This window comes from Colius striatus, chromosome 3, assembly GCF_028858725.1.
Source record: "Colius striatus isolate bColStr4 chromosome 3, bColStr4.1.hap1, whole genome shotgun sequence".
In the NCBI taxonomy this organism is placed as follows: Eukaryota; Metazoa; Chordata; class Aves; order Coliiformes; family Coliidae; genus Colius; species Colius striatus.
In genome coordinates, this window is record NC_084761.1 from 83,502,314 (window position 1) to 83,528,900 (window position 26,587).

General features: G+C 42.7%; 1 protein-coding gene across 1 annotated transcript; it reads right to left on the minus strand.

The window, feature by feature from the left end:
- Window positions 1–307: 307 nt before the first annotated feature.
- Window positions 308–25,486, minus strand: CD38 (CD38 molecule). The gene is made up of 8 exons (XM_061993214.1): window positions 25,269–25,486; window positions 10,182–10,311; window positions 9,375–9,510; window positions 8,509–8,591; window positions 6,827–6,903; window positions 6,024–6,116; window positions 1,847–1,933; window positions 308–389 (listed from the first exon to the last, which is right to left on the minus strand). The coding sequence occupies exons 1-8, from the start codon at window positions 25,484–25,486 to the stop codon at window positions 308–310; spliced, it is 906 nt and encodes a 301-aa protein (XP_061849198.1).
- Between the last annotated feature and the right edge of the window lie 1,101 nt (window positions 25,487–26,587).

Genomic DNA, 26,587 nt, shown 5'->3' on the forward strand with positions numbered 1-26,587 from the left:
AACATACTCCAGGGAATCCCTGCCTCTGGGCACAAGGGGAGCTGTACAGGAGGGAGCAAACTAGGGCAAAGCATATGCCCTCAACCACTGAACATGCCCCTGGCCCATCTGACACGGCCTGTGTGCATGCATGTACAGTAATCACACCTAAAGTACCATCTCCTGCTATTTGGCTGTTAGTATCATAGCAAGGATTTCTGGTTAGGGACTCTGTACACACCACACTACTACTTATCATTCTAAGCTATGTAGTCACCCTTTTCCAGCCTTACACACAAACAATGAAAGCCTTCAGCAGTGCAGAGTTTCATGGAGTTGCCATGATGTCGGTGCAAAGTCTGCAGTCTGCGTGGTCAGGGTTATGCACACACTGAAGGAGCTGAGCTGGTCTGCAATAAGATACAAACCAAACATATTTAGTAACTGCTCTGCAAGTACAATAGAATAACTCCAGAAGTTACTAAACACAACATTCAAAGTGCACATCACATCTGTGCTTATCAAGCGGATATCTGTTCTTAGGATATGTTTGTCTAGATCTTGCTGCAGAAAGGCAACTTTGGCGTTCCTAGGGGCTAGGGACAAGAGCTAGTGAGTACGAAATAGAGTAGAGTGTGAACTCATAGCATGTCAGCTACGCTGCCACAACAAAAGTAAGAATAAAGAAGCAGTAAGGTCTCTTGCACAGGCTACTGAGTTGCTGGGGTACTGGCAGCTCACCGCCTTGCCTACTTGGTGGTAACCCCTGCTGCTACAATGTAAAGCTGTTGCTAACAATGTCTGGTTTTTTTTTTACTAGAAGTATGTCCTGTGAATCTGGGGTTTTTTTAGTTACTTCTGGAAGACACTGCTGACATGGACAAAAGCAATACAAAATGATCAGCATCAATTGCAATGTGGCATCAAAAATCAGCTGCTCAGCTGGTATGGACCCACATGGTTCTGTTTGCAACGACTTCAGGGGAGTGAAGCTAACTTATGTACTCTACCCTGAAGAGTTTTACCCTGAAGAGTGCAGAGCACTCATTAATCAGGTTCAGCAATACCTAAACTGGAATATATTGCTCTGCCTTCACGATTAAAGTCTATCACCAGATAAGGCATTTGTCTCCTTTGCAGACCAACTTGACCTTATCTAAAACTAATGTCATGAATCTGATAGTTTATAGAATTTTTTGTTTACTTTGGAAATGCTCTTGTCCAAGTATGAGTTCTTCACTCCAAAAAGCTGGTCCTGGCAGGTATGAGTGATATTGAACCCTTATGGCTTTTCTGATGTCACTACAGAACACTTCTGCTCTGTGTGAAGGTCTCTGAACCCACACAGAGGGATAAAGGGCCTTGGGCTTTTCTATCTCCTCAGCAGGCAGAGATTTCAGGCAAGTCAGAACTTAGGCTGCCGTTTCCTGGACTCCTTGAAAATGGTGAATTGTGGTAATTAATAATGATTATCATGTCTCATGCCCCACACTCTGATGAAGCAGCTGGACAGAAAGCTCAAACTATAGGAAGGAAGCAAGGACCATCCTTGACATACTGTGTTATCTGCCTTCAGCAAGGAGGAAAGCTGCCTATTTGTTTCTGATTATTGTAGGTGAAAGCCCAGTTAGATGAAAATCTCTTGAGGAAGGCTGGATTGCCCCTTCCCTGAACTCAACTGTATATACTCAATAGCAAGAGCAGGGCAGGGAACAAGCCCCAGCCCCAGGCAGCATGAGGTCTGCAGCATAAGTGGAAGCTCCCTGAGGAGTCTGCTCTAGCTTGCTGTAAACCTGTATGAAGTCAAAAGGGAGATGCAGTATTAGTCTATGTTAGCAAACTGTCACCAAAGAGAGCAGGTAATTACCTGTAATTGTCTTCACAGGTGATCTTAAAGTTTCGCTCTTCTAAGATGCTTATTAACCTCTTTATGGAATGACCTGAACAGGATTCACTGGAGAGAAAAGCATTTTGTCAGCTGTATTTCTTGTGTGTACAAGAAGCTCAGTTAAATTCCACTCTGTGCCACTTTGCTTTATTTAATATGAGGTTCTTTAAAAGCTTGTTTGCTAATAAAAACCTTTGGATTTGTGGAGTTTTGGCTACTCTTGGGCCTTTGCTGGTAGCAACTATGTGATGTTCAGATGCACACCTTGCAAAAGAGCTTTGTGTTGGAAGATATCTGTGGGAAATAACTTGGTTCCATTCACAGTTCAATGTGCTCTAGAACTGCTCCAGTGCTGCTGGTGGCCTCCATCCATAAGAATCATAGAATCACAGATTTATTTTGGCTGGAAGACACCTTTAAGATCCTCAAGTCTCAGACATATCAACCACTAGACCATTTGAGCACAATACAAGGCTCCCTCAAAGCTGCAGAAGGACAAAGGAAGTCCTCTATGAGATGATGTTCTGGTTTAGCAAGAAGCAGCTTTTGGCTTAGTAACAGGGGGAGCGGGTTGCAGTGAAGACCCGGTAAAGAGTTTGCGGACTCTCCCCCGGCTCCTGGGTTCACACCCACCTCCAGCCCGGCTGGGTCAATCTGGCGCCTCTGCCATCACTATTTAGGGGACGGGAATTTGGAATGCGAGTCAGGAGGTGTAAGAGTGATACAAGATGGAGGCGGCCACGCAGACCCTTCAGCCAGAGAAGGAGAAAGGAAGGAGAAGCAATAGACTGGAGACCCTTCTGCAAGCCGTGGCGAGAATGCAAGCTGTGCCCCTGCAATCTATGGAGATCCGTGGCAGGACCGAGAGTTACCAGCAGCTCCATGTGAGTGAGCCCGGACGGGCGAGGGACTGTGTGGGGAGACGGCCATGGCCCAGGCCGTGTTGGAGAGCCTGCACGCCGCAGAGCAGCCCCACACGAGAGGCAGAGAGGAGCTGCAGCCTTTGGAATAAGTGCGCATTGGAGCAGCCCGTGCAGGGCTGCCATGCGTGTGAGTTACCCCACGGACTTGCAGGGAGGACTGGTGTGGAGTTCACCCGTCCTGAGGAGGGACAAACGGCAGAAGCTATCGGGAACAGACTAACTGACCTGCCCCCCCCCCCCCCCCGAACCGTTGAGGAGGGGACAGGGTAAAAACCCCGGGATCAGGGCTCTGAGCCCGGGAAGAGGGGAGGTGTGGCAAGAAGGTGTTCTTAAAAAGGCTGTTTGGACTCTTTATTGATGTATTACTCTGTGTTGTTTCATTTTGGTTATGTTTTGGGTTTTTGGGGGTATGTTTTAGTTGATGTTGCATTAAATTATTTTCTGTTTTCTTCCCCAAACCGAGTAGCCTGGTCTGTTTTGTCCCGAACCTTAAGCACCAATTAAGCCCTCCCTGCCCTCGAGCAATCCTCAGCCTCTTCGGTACTAATCGTGGCCTTTGTTCCCTGATGGGCCTAAACCACAACAGATGAGAAAGGGTCAACCATGAAAATCAGCAGCTGAGTCCCAAGTAGGGTGTAAGACAGGAGGAAACAGACAGAAAATCTGGGAGGAAGCAGGCTATGAGTGGCTCCTGTCTGTTTTCATTCCATCTGTGGCTGCAGCTACTCTGTTTTGACAAACGGCTGTTTCAACCACTTTTCCATTGGTTGGAACCCTAACTTGGGTATTCTCTCCCATCCAGCCGATGGTTTCATCAAGCATGTAGCAATGTCGTATCTTTGAGACCCTTACCTCTATGCTTAATTTGCTTGAAATAGCCTTAGGGGCCCCAAAGTTGTAGTAAGAGGATTGACAAGTGTCACAGACACAGAGACACCACAAAAGACTTGTTACCTTGGGATAAAAAAACATCTCCTGGTCCAGTATAGGACACACATCAGGGCAACAATACAATACTGGGGCAAATCTGGTTCCTAATATACGGCATTACAGAAAGCAGAGACAGCTCTTCTTTGCTTACTAGACTTGCCAGATGTTAATAGTGACATAACATGGAATATCGGAAGGTAAAAGGAATAGATATTATTGAAGCTACTATCCCTGCTTTGCCTTTGAGTAAGTAGAAAACAAAAAGGAAACTGCTGTGACTTGGCACGAGAGGAGGATGTGTCAAGAAGGCTGAAAGGGCATTGAGTTGTTCAAGCTGTTGAGGAGGAACATGATGGCTTTTCTCATATTGGGAAATTGTGGGAGAAAGAATTATGCCATGCCTGGGGGAACTAATGTGTGGATTACTCAATGTCCTTTTATTCAGCAAGCCTCTATGCAATGGGCCACAAGAGTATGTCTGGCATGCTGACCACAGGGGAGATACATGCCTGTGAGCTGTGATAGATGTGTCAGTTTGTGTGGCAAAGACACGCTTTTGGATGTCTGGGCTAGGGGAGGGGTTGCAACACTGAGTGGGTACTGTGTTAGACAGTGAGGCTGTTGAGCAAGGGGCTTGGCTGGGTCCACATTCATTCATCTGTTGCACTGCATCATCACAGCCTGCTTCCAGACCCATAGCATCAGTGCTGCTGCCTCTGTCATGGGGGGACCTCAGGACAGGAGAAACCATAGTAATGTATTACAATCATGTGAACCACAGAACTAGCTCTGAAGACAGGCATCAAAGGCACTGAGCCTCATGCTCAGTGCTTTACATGGGATAGATCTGCAAATGAATCTGGTTGGGATGAAAAACATCACTCAGGAAGGCTCACATGTGGTTTGAGATCATCGTTCTGGTATCAGGAATTCCATCATAAGCATTTAAACTACAGATTTGTTACTAAAAATCACAGAATTGTTTAGGTTGAAAAGGACCACTTGAGATCATCTAGTCCAACCAATCTCAGCTAGAGCAGGTTCCCCGGGACCTAGTCAAGTTTTGAGTATGTCCATAGATGAAGACTCCACAACCTCCCTGGGAAGCTAGTTCCAGCATACGAAATTAATTTATCAACAGTGGATGTGCTCAGCATGCTATTCCTGTGAACAAACGTATTTTCCATCCTTGCAAATGTAGCCTACTCTGGCATCTCAGTGTTGCACCGATCATAAATGTCTCTATTGCTCAGTGGGGATGGAAGGAATTTAAAGGTCATGGGATCTCTTTTAAGCAAGGAAAAATCTCATTGTGTATTAGCTACTACAACAGTTCAACATGAGATTTAATAAGGCTGCTTGGGCCACAACAACCCCATGTGATGCTACAGGCTTAGGGACGACTGTCAGGAAAGATGTCCAGCAGAAAAGGACCTGGAGGTGCTGATTGACAGCTGAATATGAGCCAGGAGTGTGCCCAGGTGGCCAGCGAGGCCAATGGTATCCTGGCCTGGATCAGGAACAATGTTGTCAGCAGGAGCAGAGAGGTGATTATTCCTGTATTCAGCTTTACTGAGGCCACACCTCCAACATTGTGTCCCGTTCTGGACCCCTTACTACAAGAACATTGAGGTGCTGGAGTGTGTCCAGAGATGGGCAACGAAGCTGATGAAGGACCTGGAGAACAAGTCTCACGACGAGCAACTGAGGGAGCTGGGGATGTTTACTCTGGAGGAGGCTGAGAAGAGACAGCATCATGCTCTACAACTATCTGAAAGGAGGTTGCAGTGAGATGGGGGCTGGTCTCTTCTCCCTACTAGTGAATGACAGGACAAGAGGAAATGGGTTCAAGTTGCACCAGGGAAGGTTTAGATTGGACATTAGAAAGAACTTTTTCACTGAGTGGATTATTAAACACTGCCATAAACTGCCAAGGAAGGTGGTGGATTCATCATCCCTGGAGATATTTAAAAGACATGTAAATGAGGTGCTGAGAGACATGGTTTAGTGATGGGCTTGGTAGTGTGAGGTTAGTGGTTGGACTTGTTGACCTTAAAAGTCTTTTCCAACCAATCCGATTATATGACTCTATTCTATGATAACAACGCCTACAAAAGATATTGAAGACAATAGCAGTACAAATGTTATTTTTTCCAGTAAAGTAAGCAGCTAGGAGGGTGAATGTAGAGCAGGTTTTGTGAGTGGGTTTAAGATAGTGTCACTGTTAAGAGGCCAGTCATCAGATTGATCTGTGGGCTCTGCCTTTTACATGCAGCTCATCACTTCCTCCTAGCACGACTTACCTTTGAGGTCCACCAATGTCATGCATAACCCAAATGTGTACTGCAGAGACTTTATCTGGATTTAGGTTAAAGATCTCAATACTTCCAAAGATGCTAGAGGAATAGGACACGAAAAAGCAAAACATCCTTAGTTATCTGAGAAAGATGTACAAAGTATGTTCCTCAAGTGCTAATGCTTTTAGCCCTTCTATTATTCTCAGTGAAAGAACATTACCATGCAGATGGATTTTCATAGACTATTTAGTTGCCTTATGGCAAAATATTTTCTCCTCCTTTTTATTTCACTTTCAGGAGAAATTTTGAAACTGTCTATACATTAAAACAAGATGATTTTTTTTTTCCTCTCTAGTATCTTTTCTCCTGTTCAGTTTATTGGTTATTCATTTGGTTTGGTGAAAACAAAATGAACACAGCTGTTCCGCTGGCCAGCATGTTCTTCATCTTTCAATATTATTGAAGACTGCACTTCCAGTCAGCTAACCCAAGGAAGCACTGACTGGAGGGATAAAATCCAGCCAGCTACATGAACAGCTAGAAACATGTCATACATATGTAATAAACACATAAATGTAATAATAAACGTATTTTGTTCAGTAAGAGCATACTGGATACCTCACCCACACACTCTGAAGGATTTAAATTACAGCCACTGTACAGAAGGAGTTAAGTGAATCAGCTCTACAACAGCCAAGGGTTTAGGCTCCTCTATGAGTTTACTATAATCCATTCTGACTGGAACTCACTGGCAAAGACATGTTCACTAGCATGCAGATCCCAAAGAAATATGGGTCCTGACTAAATACCTGCTGCTTCTGAAAGCACCAGCTTCTACTGATCCATTGAGCATCACTTGAACCACACCACATGCTGCTTCTGCAAACTGAACAAAAGAAATAGACATTCTAGTCTGATGTTGTATGCAGTGCCACCTCGGACTCGGGGCTAGTAGAAATCACTGTAACTTTGATGTCATCGAAACTGACTTACACAAGTAGAAGATCCAGCCAACGTTTTTGCAGGACTTGTCAGTGTGGAAAAAAAGCCTCTAAAGGCTATGGCAGAAGTATGATAAAGCTGCATTAGCCAGCTATGAATTTGCAGTCTGAGGTTGCAAGGGATCAGCACAGCAATTTTGCTGTCACTGCTGTGTGCAGTTTTTGCAGGGCTCTGCAGAGTCCCAGCAGCAGCAACTGTCTGTACAGCTATAGTAACTTGGAATAATCCCCAGACTGCTTTAACTCAGGTGGTGAGGATTAGCCAGGACAGGGGAGCCACTGTTAAAGGGCACTCAAACCATCATATATTCTTTACCTATTCTTTACTCGTGCTCTATGTTTTTTTGTGGCTCGGGATTTTTCCCTCCAGTGGTTTTAGCAGATCTCATTACCAAGTTTTGTATGATTTGATTTTTAAATTATGGAACCAAATATTTAAAGACTGTTAAGGTTACAACATAAAGTAACAGCTCTAGATATCTAATTCATTGTTAAGACAAAGAATTTTTAAAAAGCTTGACACAGATGACTGTACTTGTCAAATCTTCCAAGTCCTCTTACATCTAAACAGTGTGGCTCAAACTCAGATCTCAAGAGCTGTGAAGTTGCAGGAAAATCTCATGTGTAACTTTCTGATGTAGTCACCCGGAGTTTTAGCAGATCTTAAATTTATTTGGACTTAGAAAGCCTGCAGTCAAGCAAGCCTGGCTCTTTATCATGGTTTATCCCCTCCAGACTCTGAAACTGAGTGGATTAATAAGAACACAGAAAATATTTTGAGCTTGGAAATTGTATGTGCACCAGTTTACAAAAAAAACCTGTTGAGGTTTCTTTTATGATGAGTATTTTTTTATTTCATCCCTATGGTAGCTGAAGCATACAGGAATGCTTCTTTTCCACCTGGGCAGTTATCTACTGATGGTCACACCAAGGGTGAAGTCATGAGAGACACGTAAAATTAAACTGATTCATGCAAGCATTGGTTTTTTTTCCTGGTAGATCTTTTTTTTCTGTAAAGTGCTGATTCAACAAAGCCAGGCTGACTGCTTAAGTCAGACTAGCAGGGTCTCATTCATGTGATGGGAGTTGGATGTGGGTATATCATGAGAACCTTAACAGGTACCACGGTGGGAGGATGCACTCTTCAGGTTTGAGCTGGGAGGGTGCAAGGGGATTCTCAGCTGCTTGGAAAGTTTGTGTGCTAATTTGGGCACTGCTGTCAACATTAACATCCTAAAATGTATTTTATTTTAGCAATTTCAGTCCTGTGATTTAATTAAGGTAGTGACTATTTTTATTGTAAGTATTATTTGCAAAGCTCTAGCTATCTGCCAAGCATTGTTCTAGACACTGGAACACAGTCTCATTTTTAGCACTTGAAGCTAAAGCTCACGTGAACTTCTACTATTCCCTGTTTTAAGCCCAATCTGCAAATTCAATGTCAGAAACTCAGTGCCTTTCAACACAGGGAGATTTTATCTAGATCTTACCATCTTGGATGCCATTTTCCAGAATACAGAGCCAGGGTTGCTCTCACATTCACTTCTTTTTGGACAAGATTCATAGTTGATTCCTGAGAAGAAATATGTTTATAGACTAGCTAAGGTTAGAATGAATCTTGTTGCAATGTTTATATGGCTTCAAGAGTTCATTAACAGTGGCAAAAAAAGAGTTTGCCAAAGCAAGAAGGCGTCATGAGGAAAAAGCTCTGAGAGGAAAAGGAATTTGCATGTATTCAAAGGTCTTCCTGTTCACTCATACGTTTCAGGGAGGCAGTTGCAGTTTTTGCATGCAAATAATTCTCAGCAAGCTGAGAAGGGAAAACATGCAATCCTAAATGGCACGCTTGACAAATACCATTCAATTGTATTAAAAAATTAATCTTTTCCCAACATTTTCTGCAATTCCATCCCATTTTAGAGGTTGCCAGCCTTAAGCATCAACCCAGGAGTCATATGGGCAACAATAACCCCAGGGTACCTACATGTTGCCCCTGCCACAGTGTGGCCTATAGCCAGGGCCTTTTTGAATGGCATTCTTGTTTTGCAATTTGTCACACAGAAGTCACAGGAAGAGAGTGAGTAACCTGGGTAGAGAGGGCTCGATATGACCATTAGTCCAAGTGGCAACTTGGTGTTTAGTAAAAAGCCGAAGTTGTGGGGTTTAAATTAACCTTTAACTAAGTATTATTATCAGTCTTCCATAATGTAGGATAGAAATTCAGTTAAAGTTTTAAACTAAAATACAATAAAATAATATGTGAAAAGGATTGTGTTTACATCTAGACGTACATGAAAAAAGAATAATCTGGAATTCCAGTGTTCATGTTTGTTTTGCAAAAAGTAGGACTTATTACCTGGGGCAGAGGGGTCTCCACACCATGAAACACGATCAGCCATATAACCCAAGAAGGTGTCCTCCAAGGTAAGGAAATTTTGGTTGGATTTTGTAAAACGATGAGCGAGGTCACTTGTCTTGCTCCAAAACAGTGACTGTGAAATAAGGTACAATGTCTAATAAGTGATACTTATAGTAGAGCTGGTCCAGAAATTATCCTGGAGACAACTAAAAAGTTTTCATGACAATGAAGGAGTTTTAGTTTTTATTGAAATGCTGCAAGTTCACTTTAGTGGGTCAGTTCTTATTTCCACAGTTCAATCCTTCATTTCCAAAACCTTTTTGGGTGGTTAATTTTTTTTTAAATGGATGTGTTTGGCCTGTAAAGCATTTTGAAAGAAAAGTTTTGACTAGTTATCATAGGATATATACCTAATTTGTTGAGTGCTTTTGAACTGCACATGGAAGAGCAGCTTTTTGGAAGCAGTGTCTGTCTAACAGCTTAACAGCATGCTCCTTACAGAGAGCCATGTGCTAGGGGAACAGGGACATCTCCATCACTTCACCAGGACAACCCTGGGACTGAGGTTCAAGGAAAGCCTTACACAGGGATGATTTCCAGAGACAGGGAATTAACAGGGTTACAGGAATCCAAAGGTGATAGCTGCAGGACTGCTGCAGTAAGCACAAGAGCAAAATGTCATCTTTGTAAACCTACAGACCCTTATGATCATGACGGATCAGATCCCATCACTCAAGCCACTGCACAGACACACCATCCAACAGCAATCCCACTTCAGCAGCCTACAATGCATTGCACTGTTACCTTGTTACAGGGTACAGGATCACTCGCTAACTCCATTAAAGGTTGATAATCTTCTGATGTAATATTACAGGGATGCTTGTACATGAATGCCTTTTTTAATGATTCCCATATTTTTAGGCAATCCTTATCTCTGCCAAAAGAGTAAAACATAGTTAATTAGTATTTGTGACTTTGAAAGAATCTCCTGTTATGGTTAAACACTATAGATCAGGTTTTAAGAGAGTTATAACTATGCTCAGGCACCAAAACACGTTATCTATTACAAAAGCTGAGAATCTTCAGTAAGTTAAGTACAACCTGAGGGATAAGCAGTTCTAAAACATCTTCATCTTTCTTCTGCATTTTACGTTACTGATTATTGCAATATCGGAATGTCCTCTATGTTTTTGGCCCTTAAAGAGGGCAGTGTTAATATCACATTACCAGATGATCAAATTTCTTCATCACTCATACCAAATCATGAGAAGCTAATGTGTTGGTCTATAGCTTGTACATACTAAAAGTATGGCTGCTCAGGTACACTGAGACAAAAACATGTCTGTGTGTTCCTCTGCAGAAACAATGTCCGTGATTTTATCTAAAATTCAGGAGTCTGTCTGTATTGGACCTATTTTCATTTATGTACCGATTTTCAGTTCTTGACATTGCTGGAGTCACAGATGATTTGCACACATGTAACCAAGATCCAGATCAGATGTCTGGTCTCCAGTGGATTTTTTCATCCCCCTTCTGATCCCCCACTGTGTTACCGGTTCTGGCCCTTTTGTTCTCACTGACATGAGTCAGAGGCATTCCACTAAATTTACATGAGGGGAACTGCTTCATGCCAGGACACAATCATGTCACTTCAGCCTACGCTTTTCTCTTAAGATGCTGCTTCATCAGCCTGGGAAATAAAGCACCTCTCTGCTGACAGAAGCAGGGCTCCTTTTTTACTACCAAGAGGCAATCTGTTGCGCAGGCATGTCTCTGTACTAAAACGGTGCCATCCTCCCCTCCTGAGGCTGCAGCATACAATAATACTTGGCGTGGCCCAGAACATTTGCTTCCTTGTACTTGAGGTAATGAATGAAAACTTTGCAGTAAGATAATTCATAATTATTGTCTGTCTAGTTTGTGTTTTCAAGGCTGTCCCCTATGGGTGCCCTTCCCTTCCATTCTGTGATTCCTCATGCTCCCACAGTTCCAGGCCCAGACGGAAGGCCTGCTCGTCTTACAGCCCTGACAGCAATGCAGTGATTCTGCATCCTCCCCTTCACTGTTTTTACATAAATTCAAAATGCTGACTGCATTATCCTGCTATCTGGATGGAGCTATTCTGATTGTCTTTGGTTCATCCACTCTTCACTGTTTGCAATCGCCTCCCAGTGTGTTTCCACTGAAAGCCATTCGAAAAAAGGACTTTGTCTTGTGTGAAGAAACTAAAGTCTTCAGAGCACTACAGATATAGCACTGATCAATTAGTTTGTGACAGACACATAACTGCAGGCTTTGTTATCAGCTGGAACTTGGGTAACACGTAGGATGTGGGATTTGATTAGTCTTTAAAATAGTCCTAAAGTGATTAAGAAAAACAGTAGTAACTGAATGAATATTTCCAAACATATTAAAGTTAATCTCTATGGTTGTGTGATCTCATTCCTACCACTGAACTTGATCACAGTTTCTAGCAAGTGCCCATTTGGGCATCAGAGGGGGCAAAGTGGAACACAGAAAGTTGAGCTGTTTGTATTACATCTAAACTGCTGGACCCAAAATCACCTGTCAGCCCCTGGCCATTTCCTTGCAGTCTGGACATGAACTCTCCTCCTTTCCTTCCTAAGCCTTACAGAAAATGAACATCACACAAAGAGGAGGACAGACTTTGTCTGTGTATGTCCAGAGAATAAAGCAGCAGCACCTGACAGCACTGTGTGCCAGAGAGAGTGCCTCTATTAGACATATTGCAGTGGCCTGGGCCAGAATCTTATCAGGAAGGACCAAGCAATTCATGGTAAGGTGTCCCTGGCCTTCCTTCCCTTCTGCCTTATTTATGCAGTAACAAATCTAACCTGTCATTATATATGATATTGATTATTGAAAGCTCATATCACCAAGGTGGTTAGTACAGCAGGTTTCCATGCCCCAGATTCTTCCAGTCCTCCAACCATGAAAGGTCTATGTTGCATATATCCTCACCTCTCACTTGTTGGACAGCTAAGTGTGTGATACTGCAGAGCTATAGCTAGGCTACAGATACTCCACAGCCTGACCTTGCTGGCTTAAAAACAGCTTGGGCACTGACACTGCACAGTGCTGTCTGAGACATGGACAGAGACTAGAGTCAGGGACATGGCAGGTCAGCCTGGAGGGGCTCTGTCTGTGTGGCCACCCACTGCAGTGCTAGCCACACGCCAGATTTCATTTCTTACCATGCCAGGCTGTTAGAGAGGCAGCCCAAGCTGTCTTAGGGACTACATCTCTTGTTTATAGGAACTGAATTTACCTCCAGGTAAGTAAACACTAATAACACGGATGATTTTTCAGTGAGCTATTGTCTCTTATCCAGAATACATTTTCAGTTACAGCCACTGTAGAAATAAGAAGCCAAACCGCGTATTTGCTCTAGGAAGCAGAGTTGTTGCTTTGCTGTTGCACTGTTATATCAGGGAGTGTTCACATGTTTTACTTCGGGTGTACTAAATTTTCCCCTGGAGGAGCCTGTCTCTGACTGCAAACTGTGTAAGCAACCTGCAAAGACCACCTTCCTAACTTTGGTACTATATTTAGGAGTTAGGAAGTTGTTCTAATCCATCCAATGATTTGTCCCCTCTTTGTTTAACTTGATCCTGAGATTTGTTACATGTAACAGTGTTAACAGCCACAGGTGAAAGCTGGTTACCTGATCATTTATCCTTTCATATTGCAAAGTTTTTAGGCTTGGTCTCAGAAGACAACATATTTTTCAAACAATCATAAGAAAAACCTGGGGGTTTATTTCCAAAGCAGAGAGGTGATAGAGACAATACTAGACAGCATTTCTGCTGCTAGGCTCAAGTCATGGCCATATAAGAAGCATGAAGAGACAGTCATCCAGGTGACTGGCAATCCTGTCAAGACTGCTTTCTGAGTCAAAATGCAAAGCATCTGTTTCCTAGCATTTCAAGACACTCAGCCCAGCACCTGATGATGTGAACGGATGTCACTCATTTCTGAGAGAAAAGTCTTTATCTCCACTCTGCACAGCTGAGCAAAACTATACATTTAATGTCATAAAAGCGGTAGGGCTCAGTCTTTAAATGAGGGATAAATATTAAAAAATAAGCAATGAGAAGATTTTAGGACTTGTTAATCACAGCTCCAGGATTATGCCACTCTTTCCAGTCTCCTTTTTGAGATGGACACTAAAGTTTCACCCGTCTCCTTTTCCCACAAGAATATATTTTTTCTGGTGTGTAGCATTTAACTCACAATGAGCAGAGGTAAGGGTAGAGACCTACTGCAGCTCTGTGCCTCCTGAGCACAATATCTGAAATTTACTGGCACTTGATATGCTAAAAATTCCAGTAAGAACAGTTTCAGGTTGAAACAAGCACATCTACCTTGGCAAAAAAATGCCTGAGAAACATACTGTCCTCTGCTGCTACTGACTTCTCATTGGGAAGTACTTAGTCACAGAATGAGCTTATATAATTTTCTTTCTTGGTTTAGAAAAGAAAGGAAGGATGTGAAAGAGACCAACAGTCTAATAGTTAATTACATTTATCTAATTCAGATTCAGGAGTCCATAGTGAACACACTTACGGATCCTACTGCTGCAAAGCTTATGTGCTCTCCTTCTCTGTTTTTTGTTTCTATGTTTTGGGTTGCATAATAACTCTGCATTCTGTCTGCAAATATCATATCTTTACACATAATGGCTTGCTTTCTTTAAGACTAACTTTGCTTATGCTGAAATGTTGAAAGCCCTTTATTCTACTACAGAATCTAACATATTTAATCCAAATTCAGTGACATGTAAAATAAATATACTCTAATTTTATGTTTAATGTTTTCAAACTTCTTTTTTATGAATACAGTTTGAAAAATGCTGGAAAATGTGAAATAATAACTAACAGACTTAGAAGGGATACTGTGAAACCTGCTGTAAACTCAAGAACTGAAACTGCCACCCTTTCTCTCTAAAGTAAGAATTGCAACTTGCCTTAGGAGACAGAGACTGCATTCAGTACAGCGCCAAATAAGGGCTGGGATACAAATAACCATTAAAACTACATTTCCTTATTAAACCCAAATGTTATATAGACTGCAAAGCATATCCTGCTTTTGTCCTTACATTTGGATAGAAGTTGCATTTTCCAATCAATTTGTGTCCAAGGAATTTCTGTCCATTTACTTTTTATATGAATATCACATTAATCTATCAGAGCTGGGGCCAAGAATATTTCCATTAGCAGCTACTCTGACAGCCAAGCTTTAATGTGCATATTAGAAAAATGGACAGCTTCTGCCTCATTATTTCTTGCATATCAATACACTGGTCTGGCTAACCTTGAAAGAATATTCTTTCACTTTAATGGGATGTCATTGAGCTACCTGGAAAATCACTAATAATACTGATCCTTTTTTTTTTACTTTGTAATTATTTTTTTCTTTAACTGGACAGTGATGGAGCAAATTCATCTTCAACTGAAATCAATTTAATTGGTATAATATCAAGAATAGGTTTCATCACTGCTGATTTCAGTTGCACCATGAACAGCGTCTTGCTTCGAGTTCAACACTGGACTGACACCGAGTGCTAAAAACTCTAAGAAGGGCGGTGTTTTCTTCAACTGTCTTGCCTCTAGGCTATACTCAAAAACTTGAGGAAGATACTTCAAGTATGGGATCCATTTTAAACTTAAAAGTGAAAAATTACTTCCAGGCTTTGCTCTGGACAACCTAATCAACTCTGCTCATATTGTTCCAATTATGTTACCAAGCAGAGACACTTCCCTGGTGAGACACAGTCTCCCCTGAAATCAATAGCAGCTTTTCCAAGATCCCGAGATTTATCTGTAAAACACGATAATATCTTCAGGCCACACTGAGATTTTACTCGTGGTTGTCTGGTGGGTCTCCAAAGTTAGAGCTGGAAACAGTCCCCTGAGCCCTTTATGTAACTGGCCATACAGGGATAAACCTCATCAGCAGCTGCAATTTCTGTAAGAAAATCCTCCTCATTTGCTACCACTGTTAGCCAAAACAGTAGCGCAGACAAGTGTGAACTATGCACTCAAAAATCTGGTCTCTAAAAAGTAGGTGAGAAGTTTGTGGTTATCACAAAGCTCCCTAAAGACATTCAACCAATTCACACTCTGCTGGGAGCCTAAGAAACATAGAATCACAAATGGTAAGGGTTAGGAAGGGACTTTCAAACATTATCTAGTCTAATCCCTTTACTCAAGCAGGTCCACCTAGATCAGGTCACGTAGGAACTTTTCCAGACAGGTCTTGAAGACCTCCAAGGAAGGAGACTGCACACCCTCCCTGGGCAGCCTGTGCCAGGGCTCCCTTACACTCACTGTAAAGTGGTTTTCCCTTATGTTTAAGAGGAAGACTACAGAAAAAAGTATCACCGCATCTTCTTGACATGCACCTTACAAATACCTGTTAGTGTTAATGAGGTCCCCCCTCAGTCTCCTCCAGGATGAACATCCCTAGATTCCCCAGCCTTTCCTCGTAAGGAAGATGCTCCAGTCCCCTGATCATCTTGGTGGCCCTGTGCTGGACTCTCTCCAGCACTTTCCTGTCCCTCTTGAGCTGAGGAGCCCAGAACTGGACACAGGACTCCAGATGAGGCCCCATCAGGGCACAGTAGAGGGGAGCAGAACTTCCCTTGACCTGCTGGCCACACTCTTCTTGATGCATCCCAGGATGCCATTGGCCTTCTTGGCTACAAGGGCACATTGTTGGCTCATGGTCAGTTTATTATCAACCAGCACTCCCAGGTCTCTCTCTGCAGAGCTGCTCTCCCGTAGGTCCATCCCCAGCCTGTACTGGTGCGTGGAGTTGTTCCTTCCCAGGTGCAGGACTCTGCACTTGTCCTTGTTGAAACTCATGAGCTTCTTTTCTGCCCAGTTCTCAAGCTGATCAAGTTCTAGCTAAGGCACCGACTTCACCTGTAAAACCAAGACGTTTCAGAAGCGGACTGCATATCAAAGGATCTAAATGCTGTAGGAATATTTCTGCATCTAACAGACTGATCTTTGCCTATATGTCAGTTTATCTCCCTCTTTTAGGTAAACTGTGATGGCTGTAGAGAGCAGTGCAATTTATACATCCATATTAAATGTTTTTTTTAATGTAAGCTTGTAAATAGCTGTGTCAAAATTATGCAGTGACCAACAACCTTTGTGCCTGTGTTGAGAGGAAGCCCTCTGTAACCAGAATCCTTTCTAGCCCTAAATTTTTCAGTTTTAATTTTTCATTTTTTTCCTCTGCTCTCCCTTCCCTTCTTCCAGTCTTGCTGTATCTCACTGCTGCTTTAGAGCAGCTTTTTTGAAGCTGCTGCCAAGTCCAGCCCAAATAGTTGTGGTTGGACTTCCCTGCAGTCAGCTTAGAGGAGCTAAACAGAAGGAGAAGACTGCCATCAGGAGGGAGAAGGACTTCTCCGGGGCAGCACCTCAGGGCACCCCCAAAAGTGCACAGTTCCTCATGCTGGACAACAGTCTGACCCATCTCCAGACCACTGAGACAGAAAATGGGTACATGCAGACAACGGATCAGCTTTGCCCCTGTTATTCTAGCACCTAACATCCCCCATTGGGTATCTTTGTGCTAAAAGTCAGACAAATGTGATTTAAGAGAGGTCAACTAACAGGTTGTCATTGCTGAGGATCTGAGGAGACTATTTACTATCTGCTGCTTTTAGCATTAGGGTAACAGACAGGGAAAAAATTACCAAGGATGAAGGAAAAAATCATGTAAGAGCTGTCAATCTCAACATCTGCAAGGAGCACTAGGCTCTCACTACCCACTTAGTTTAATTACTGCAAAGTGTCTGCCACCATAACATTTACGGTAACTGACATTTTTTCAATAACATATTTGATTTTTTTGGCAGCTTGATTTTGTAAGTATTGCTGTCTGTTGATTAAATAGTTCAAAAGCCAGTAAAGCAAGTATTGGAGGAATTGACTGGAATAGAAAGAGGGATCCAAAACTCTTTCTCAGAGTAAGGTAACTTCTGGAAAGGTTGCCTGTAGGCAGAACAACTAAATTCTCCACAGCAAAGGTGGGAGATTGGAGGTCTGGAACAAGAAGTACAAAGTGAGATTTCTGCTACATTCACCCCGGGGCTGTGTATGTTCATGTACGAGGAATGACCTGGAACAAATGATAGCTCCTCCTCACACCGGTTCTACACCTTTGGCAGGAATGAGAAGGTTTTAAGAGCTTTGGTTTATAGCTCCTGGTATATTTTATGTGAGTTGAGAATCGGTGCTCAGGACAACACTAAACCTTATCACACTTCTGGGAAAGGCTGAGCCAAGATGTAGCAGCTATAAACCAGGAAAGAGTTCATCTAGATAAGCAGGTATTTTTTTCTGGCTAGAATTCAGCTTACCTGGGTGAAAAAAACAATCTGCTTAAGCAGATGGTGTTTTCAGCAATGCTCTATGTAGGATGCAGCCTCTACAAGGGCAGAAGTCTCACCTGGACTGCATTTTGACAAAGGGTCATAGTTGCTGTACAATTTAAGCTTCCCAGCAGGGGACATATCTTCCACAGATATACAGGGAATGAATTTAAGCTGGCACCTTACCCCTTGATCAGAAAGTATGTTTTAGTATTGGTCTATTTTTAATATCGAACTCAGAAAAACACTTCTCTCAGAATTATTTAAAGGAAAGTATGTTATAGCAGGGAAACACTCAATAACTTAATGCAGCTGCTGAATTTCTTTTTCCCCCTAACATGAATTTGCAGTACATTGCAGTTTATTTATAGAAACAAGGACATGCCACAAATGGAGTAACTCGGGAGAAGTCTCTACTTCAAGGGTGGCAAATGTCAGTAGGACAAGGAAAAGGGAACAGATCACAGATTTAGCACGACTGTGAGTGAGTTCCTTGCTAATGCCTTATTTTTGGTGTCATCTCCTGGAAAGGCAGATTGCATCTTTAGCATCTGTTTTTACGCTTGGACACTTGTAGGAGATTTTCATTTGACCCTAGAGGGAAAAACAATTTATTCCTTCTATCTCTGTGGATGTGCAAAGTGATATTTGGCACCACGGTGCCCTGAGGTGTTAAACATTTCTTGTATTTTAACCACATCTTAGCAATGACAGCTGAATGATATCACCTCTGAGCACAACCATTTTCACTGACATCTCTACAAATGTCACAGGAAAACTGAAGCAGGGAGAGGTAGGATGGAACAGGATTCCCGCTTTCAGCAAAAAGAAGTTCCTAGATTGACTCCTCCAAACAGTCAATAATTTCAGTGCTACAGTGCTGCTGTGATGTAGATAGCCACCAGCCACTGCTCTGGACAGACAATTCTTTAAGAACAAGAGAGAAGGCAAAGAACAGGCAGCTGACTTACTGTGCATGACTAAATAGCTGCATAAGGTTGCAGTAGAAAACTAAATTGAACAATATTTCATCAACAAATACTTCTGATTGATGTCTAAAAGGCCAATACAGGTAGAATGGTATTCTCTCTGGTATTTGAGATTAAAACCAAAGGAACTTTTACTATATGATGGTGAAGTAAGCATTATGCAGCATGTGTAGACTAACCCAAATGTGAAAAATTATTTGAAATCATACACAGTCCTGCAGTAAGAACTATTAAATATTGAACCACTGTCAAATGAATAAACATATGGAGTTCAAGTACATGAGAAATATATAATCATTTAATAATAATTTTTGTATGATTATGACTCAATATAGACATCAGACAGATGCATTGACATACAGCTGCGAAGTGAGATAAATTCGGATCTCAACACCATTTCTGTACCTTGGAAGTACATTGATGCTGGCCATGGAGAAAAGACAATGCATCTTTTGATATCTGCCCCTTAAATTTGCAGAACACTCTCAGACTTTGGGTTGTTGTTGTCAGTGGAGTTATGGCTGGGAGGGTAAATTATCTGTGCAGAACAGAGTATGAGCTATGCACTGAATTGGATTTACTTTCACATTAGTGTTTATACCCCAAAGCAGCAGAAATAAATATGTTGGTGATTATCTCAATAACAAATAAATTATAGTTACCTAATGCCATATGAAATTGCTAAAGAGGAAATTATATATAATCAACTTCCTCTAGAATAAGATGACAATCTCATTCTCAGTTGTTCCATCCCTGGAAAGGTGATGGAACAACGCACCCTGGATACCATCTCTAAACACATGAAGGAAGAGATGGTTATCAGAGGGAGTCAACATGGATTCACCAAGGGGAAATCCTGTTTGTCCAACCTGATATCCTTCTATGAGGGCAGAACAGACTGGCTAGATAAGTGAAGAGCAGTTGATGTCATCTACCTTGACTTCAGCAAGGCTTTTGACACTGTCTCCCATAACATCCTCATCAGAAAGCTCAGGCAGTGTGGCTTGGATGAGTGGACAGTGAGGTGGATCGAGAGCTGGCTGAATGACAGAGGCCAGAGGGTGGTGATCAATGGCATAGAATCGAGTTGGAGGCCTGTGGCCAGTGGAGTTCCACAGGGATCGGTTCTGGGGCCAGTCTTGTTCAACATCTTCATCGACGACCTGGATGAGGGGACAGAGTGTACCCTCAGCAAGTTGGCTGATGACACCAAACTGGGAGGACTGGCTGCTTCCCCAGAAGGCTGTGCTGCCATTCAGCGGTATCTCGACCGGCTTGAGAAAAGCCTGTCTCTCTCCTCTTTACTCATCAGATATTTATACACACTGATAAGATCTCCCTCAGCCTTCTCCAGGCTGGACAGTCTCAGCTCTCTCAGCTTCTCCTTGTAGGTCAGATACTTCAATCATCTCCATCGCCCTTCACTAGAAATGCTCCAAGTATGTCCCTAACTCCCTTATTTTGAGAGGCCTAGAACTGGACCCAGCACTCCAGATGTGCCTTACCAGTGATGTACAGAGGGAAGGATCACCTCCCTCCATCTGCTGCCAACACTCCTCCTCCTGCAGCCCAGGACATCATTGGCCTGTGCCACAAGGGTGAATGGGGACTCACATTCACCTTGTCCAGCAGGATCTCCTGCTGGACCTCCTTCTCCACAGGGATTGTAAGTAAAGCCATTTGCTTGCTCTAGAACCAAAAGAGATGATGCAACAATGGTAATTATTCCATTTTTCTAGAAAGTGTATTTTTAAAGTTAGGGAAAAGTAAAATCTTTTGCAGTTTGTTGCATATCAAACTGAGAAGCTTTAGAATTCTGCAGTGCACTCTGATAGCGTGCTAATGCATTATGATTAATCACATTCTTCAGAAGACTGTGATTCAGTAAAGGTTTCTCTTAGGTAAGGCATCTTTTCTTAATAAAAAAGACATATCTCAGGTAAGTTTCAGTATAATGTCATGTTATATATAGTCATGGTTATATGTAGTAAAGCTAAGATTTTTGTGACACTGTATCAGATCATGCCACACTTGATGTGGAAGTGTTAACAACCAGTGAACAAATACAAGGAAATTAGATTAAGAATGCCTAGCAAAGAATGAAGGCAAAATGCAAAACTACATGTACAACAAACCCCAGATTTCTTTCTGGAAAGAACTGTGCTGCAAGTGTAATAATATCTCACTAAAAATCATGTTCCATATGTTCTTTTTGATAAAATGTATCTCCACAGGCTGCAAAGGAATGGAAAGGCAAAATGCATTCATGATCATGCAGTCAGAAGACAAAGCTCTTCTGGATGTGTACCAACTTTTACTAAATTTTATGGAACTATAGACTGTTAAAAAGTGTTATAAAACAAATTTGCCACTAGATATAAAAACAACATTAGCTGATCCAATTGTATTTCAGAGGGGAACACATCTCGTGTGGCCCCACAACAGTGTATGAAATAGATGTCAAAGTTCCACTCTTTGCGTCTTTATGACACAGTTTTTACTATGTGTGGCCAGCAGGATTGCTGGGCCTGGAGAGTCACATACATTACTCAAGTGGCTCCCTGTCTGCAGCCTTAGTGCTCTCTCAACTGGCAGAGATCAGACAAAAAGTAAGGTGGTTTGATTTCAGACATTTTTAAATAGTACGGCCTTGCAAGCTTGACTTAGCTTGAGTGAGTCAGAGGCTGAGAAGTGACTGCATATGAAGAAGGAGTAGTCACTATCTGGGAATGAAAAACCTCTTGAGCCACAAATATAAGAGTTTATTTCTAGATAAAAAAACAAAACAAAACCCAACCCCAAACCAGGAAAAAAATATTGTTTGTGTTTTGAAGACCACAAACTTTTAATGTGCCTTCTCCTCTCCTTCCCCAAGTCGCAGCATCTTGATCGTATCTGACCTCAGCCTGACAAGTCAAACATGGTAAAGAACAAAGCTAAACCAGTTAACTTTGTATCAAAAAATTTCATGCTCCATCTTTTACTACCTCAGCAGACATTACAGTGCAAACTCATCACAAGCATCATCCTCTGAGTGATGAGTGTTACTGGGCCGTTCCAACTGGCCTTGACCAGCACTGCTTTTCTGAATGACATGGCACTGACCTGGCCTGGAACAAGCCTGGTCCTGACGGGTGTGCAGCTCTGTGCACTTCATCATGCTTTGCTCCTCTGATTATACTAGGGATGAATTCTTGTGAACTTACATTTGTGTTGCCAGAGACCTGGCATATGACACCTGCAAGTGTTACGTTAGCCACGAGAGGGAGTCCCTACTACGGGGAAAGAGGAGACAACGTAATTTTGAGATCAAAACCTTCTCTCAGACCAAACTGCCCTTGGCCTTTATTCAGAAAAAGCTACAACATATACCATTGACCGTGTTTGATGAGTACGAGATTTTTGCAAGACTAGTGAAAGGTGAACTTGCAGCTTAGGTTAATGCTGAAAAAAAGATCAGGCTATTGAGCTGACACACTGTTGCTTTAGCTCTGTCTTCTGGCAGCTGCCAGTATTTTCCAGGGAAGCCAAAAAGAAATACTACTCTTTAATATGTGCATCTAGATGTGCAACCATGTGTGCAGGGAATTAAATCCCTAAAGTTTGCTGCTATACCACTCATGTTTTTCCCTAAAAAACAAGGTTAATATTGAAAATGTATTATTGAAGTATTTGGTATTATCTGCCTTTTTCTCCTGAACTTTGTCACGAAAACAGCTCTGTGCAGGAAGACTAACTTAGGAAACCATATGTGTACAAACGATAAAAGCCATCCAGCCAGCAGCAGATGTAAAAACAAGGATTGCATTGCACACAGGCAGTTAAACAAAATTATTACCAACAAGTGCTTCTATACGGCAGACAGCACCAATCTTTCTAGTGGCTTCATTGGGCCCGGGTTCAGCCCATGGATCTTATCAGAAAAGGGAAGGACACAACCAGAGCATACTGGCTGTCAGCGGTGTCTGTCTGAGGCTCCAGTGAGATGAGGGAGAGTGCAAGGAGGTATCCTCTAGCATTAAATCGGTTGTGATGGTGAAGGTGTACCTTAGCACATCAGTGGCCTTCTCATGTGATTTATAGCATGAAGTTGCACAGAGCTAAATGGGGGCTGTAGATATGTGGCTCTTGTTAAATCCATCTGTGTTATCTAGAAACATTATAAAGTCCATATTCATATGTCAGCAATCCCCCTTCTTTTCCCAAAAATGCCCATTTGAAATATGGCACTCCAAAATGTAGTATATAGTCACAGTAACTTCTTTAGTAGAACAGATTGCTATTTAAAAAAAAAAGAAAAAAACAAAAGAAAATATAATCAGATATGGAACTGAGTGACTCTGATACACAAAAGTAAAAATATGAGGAAATGTTCATGAATTTACTAAAAGCAGAGCTTTCTAAACAAATGTTCATGTTGGCATAAGATTAAAAGGGCAAGAACATCCTGTGGACAAAGTTATGAGGAAATAAGATTTCCAAGCAAGGCAGAGAGATTCACATGATGGGAGTAGTGGCAACAAAAGTTCTAACTGAGTACAGGACACAGGTCACTCAGCTCATAAGCCTGCCTGAGCTTCTGCAGTTCCTGTTTCTTTGATTAAGTACACTGAAGATCTCACATGACACAAGATCCAAGGCCTACATTAATGATGAAAGAATGTGAGATGAAAGATAAAGGAATCTCTAATGTATCCTAAAGGCACTTGACTCATGATCAGAAAGTGCCAGCAACAGCAGCAGTTGGTTACACTGCACCAGGCTCAGCAGGATCAGAGACGAGGAAGCTCAGGTTGGATTCCCAGAAAACGGCCTACATTTTATTCTCTGTTCATGAACCTCCTGAACATTTCAGGTGTACATAAACCACCATATTTTTCCTGTTTCTGCACTGTTTCTCATCAATTTGTCTCTTAAAATAAACCAAAAAAGGCTCTTACTATGCAAAGACATTTCACCTGAAAGTGAGTTCACAGCCATGAAGCTATTAAACGCTGTCAGATTACGAATAGCTCAAAATGTTATCCTTGTTAAAAAAAACTTTCTAAGAAAACTTATGATCATAGGTTTGTGATCTTTTAAAGAGTGTCCTTGAAATAATTGCTTAAACAAGTTATTCCCAGTGAGATTTGTGATTCAGACTGTGTTGTGAATGAAAACATACGTGACATTGGTTAAAAACATTCACACAAAAGTGTTTTTTACATCTTCAGCTCCTCAATTTGAATTCAACAAGTACAAGTAAAAAAGGCTTTTAGGCTTCAAAATAGCTTCAGATTTAAATATTGGATGTATACTTCTTTAATAAATCCACATGTGCTTTTATAAATATGTACATGACTGCAAAAACTTCAGGATCTTTTAAATTTGATTCTAAAACAATCTCCTTTCCCTTCACTACACCCATGTAGATGTTTAATGTGAAGTGTAAACTTAGTCTTTGCATGCTGAGGCCATGATTTCCCATGTTCTCATTTCCCTTCAAATGCTGCAAATCAGCTTTTTTCATATAACACCAGACACCCAAGGCTGAGAGAAATCCAAATGCAAGCAAACTTTGTACAGCTTTCTTAGCAGCTCAATGTTAAGAAAACAAGAGGTGGCAGTTGCCTTTTTCAAGACAAAGGCTGGAGTGGTCCTGTCACCCAGCTGAGATGTGGGCCAGACCTATGGCACGCAGTCCCAAGTGGTGGAAATCTCTGCCCACACAAAGTAGAGTGGCTGGTGGCACTGGTCACTGCTGCAAGACCCTGGCTGCTCTGCATTCCATCCTGGGGGCCAGGTATCCCCAAGGCCTGCAGAGGGGCATCGGGTACCCTTTGTTTCACATTCTGCCTTTCCCCGGACTCTGGGAATCCTCTTCCTCAGCAGAGGTCAGTGGGCTGCTCAGGGTGCTGCAGAGCCACAGGCTATGCAGCGACCACTGCTGGGTGAAAGTTTTGCCTGGGACTGCTGTGCTGGAACTGCGAGCCACTCGTAGCCCTCTATGCGAGTTGTCTGTGCTCATCATAAAGACTTACCCTAAAAACACACCAAGATATTTCTCAAGCCTTTTCTAACATCTTTGTCCTCCAAATCTGTGCTGAACTCTCCCCTTTTCCTCCCTCCTGTGTGGTATGGGTTACAGGAATGCAGTGTCACCTTACAGGATTTTTGGCAGATCAGTTTTGCAGCACATTGCTTCACCTTCACGTCCTCAGAGCTGTTAGAACCCAGACTTTATTTTATCTGGCTTTAAGGACCTGTCAAAATCCATTTATTAGGGTTAGTATTCCCCACACTGGTTCTGCAGGTGGTTTCTTTAAAAGTCCCGACTCGGGCACTGACAGTTGCTGCCCGGGTTTGTACATTCTGCTACAACACAGAGGTCTCAGTCTCACAGCCTGCACTTCTCTCTGTCACTGCCAGCCTCTGGGAACCAGCTGGGTGGGGGTGTGAGGTGGCTCTGTTCTGTTCACTGTGCACACCTGATGTGGGACCAGGACCACTACTCACCCCAGCTCAGAGAACCGCGCCATGACGTAATTGTAGCATCTTCCTAGGATGACTTCTTGCAGATTCCTAGTGGTCCCTCTGTCCTTCCACTTCAGCGTTTTCGGACTGTCCTCTTGCTTCCCGTGAGTCAGGAGGGAGGCCAGCACGACGGCGAGGATGAGGGCGGCCAGCAGGACCACGATGCCCACCAGCATGACAGTGCGCTGCCGCGTGGGCATCCCGCGAGGCCTCGGCGGGGAGCAGCAGCAACCGCTCTACCAGCGCCACGGGAAAGTAGCTTTCCAGTCTGTCACTCCGCACCCCCGTCAGAGCCCCGGCTCGGCCCCGCCGGCTGGCCGGGAGGCTGGGCTGATCCCCCACTGACCCCCCGTCCTCCCCGGGTCACCGGCTGCCCGCGGCCGCCGTCCCGCGGGAGCGAGCCGGGCAGAGCGCGGGTGGACGCTGCAGCCGGCCCAGAGCCAGAGGCCGCTTCCCACCGCCCACCCTCAGCCCTTTTAAAGCTAAACAATGGCTTTTCGGGGCTGGACGCGGGAAGACGACAGCCTCGCTTCTGCTTGCCTTCTGTTTCTCGCTTTGTCGTGACCTCCCCGAGTTAAACTTTGCAAACTCGCAAATGGCAGGAAATTACTCGTGAAACTCCCGAAGGCTTTGTTCGAATAAAGACCCCACTGCACTGACATGCTCCAGCTAATGTGTGAGTAAAAGCTGAATTCAAATAACCCCAGCCTGCGTTTTCTAAACTAACCAGGTTTTAAATGGTAGGTGTTGAATCCGATTTTACCGAAGGCAATTAGCAACTTTGTAGCAGTTATAAAAATAGGGTTCAATGTACAGTGCTGTGCTATTTCTGTCCCTTGCAGATAGGCCTGGATTAGAAACATGAGTTTCTAAGACTAGTATGCAAATTGTGGGTACATGAGGCTGTGCGAAATCACTTGATGAAGCATTGTGTTCTCTACAAGTACAATTTAGTTAGTTCCTTATTATCCCCACCAAATAGGGCAAATCTAAACAAAATATGACATGTCAGAATAACGTTAACTATAAATTATTTATAAATTGCTAATAATTGCTTTCCAATCTGTCTCTAACAGATTAACTGCCAGAAAGGGCATTTGTGACAGGACTCAGGACCAGGCAGTTCTGAAAGACCTGAGAAATGCTGTGCTCTGTCTGACTGAAACCTACACTGGTAAGCACATAACCTGGTTTTGGTTTTTTGTTTTGTTTTGGTTTGGGTTTTTTTCTGAGTCTGTTTTACAATAAATTATACAAATTTTTCAGTGTTTTACTCTGAAGCCTCAGTTTTGGAAGGACAT

Bases quoted from the DNA above. Each gene is read 5' to 3' on its own strand.
- CD38 (XM_061993214.1), bottom strand. From the start codon at position 25,486: ATGCCCACGCGGCAGCGCACTGTCATGCTGGTGGGCATCGTGGTCCTG. The intron at 10,312-25,268 runs GTGAGTAGTGGT...CTCTTTTGGCAG, and splicing joins GCGCGGTTCTCTGAGCTGGG to AGATAAGGATTGCCTAAAAA. The intron at 1,934-6,023 runs GTAAGTCGTGCT...TTTTCTCTCCAG, and splicing joins GACATTGGTGGACCTCAAAG to TGAATCCTGTTCAGGTCATT.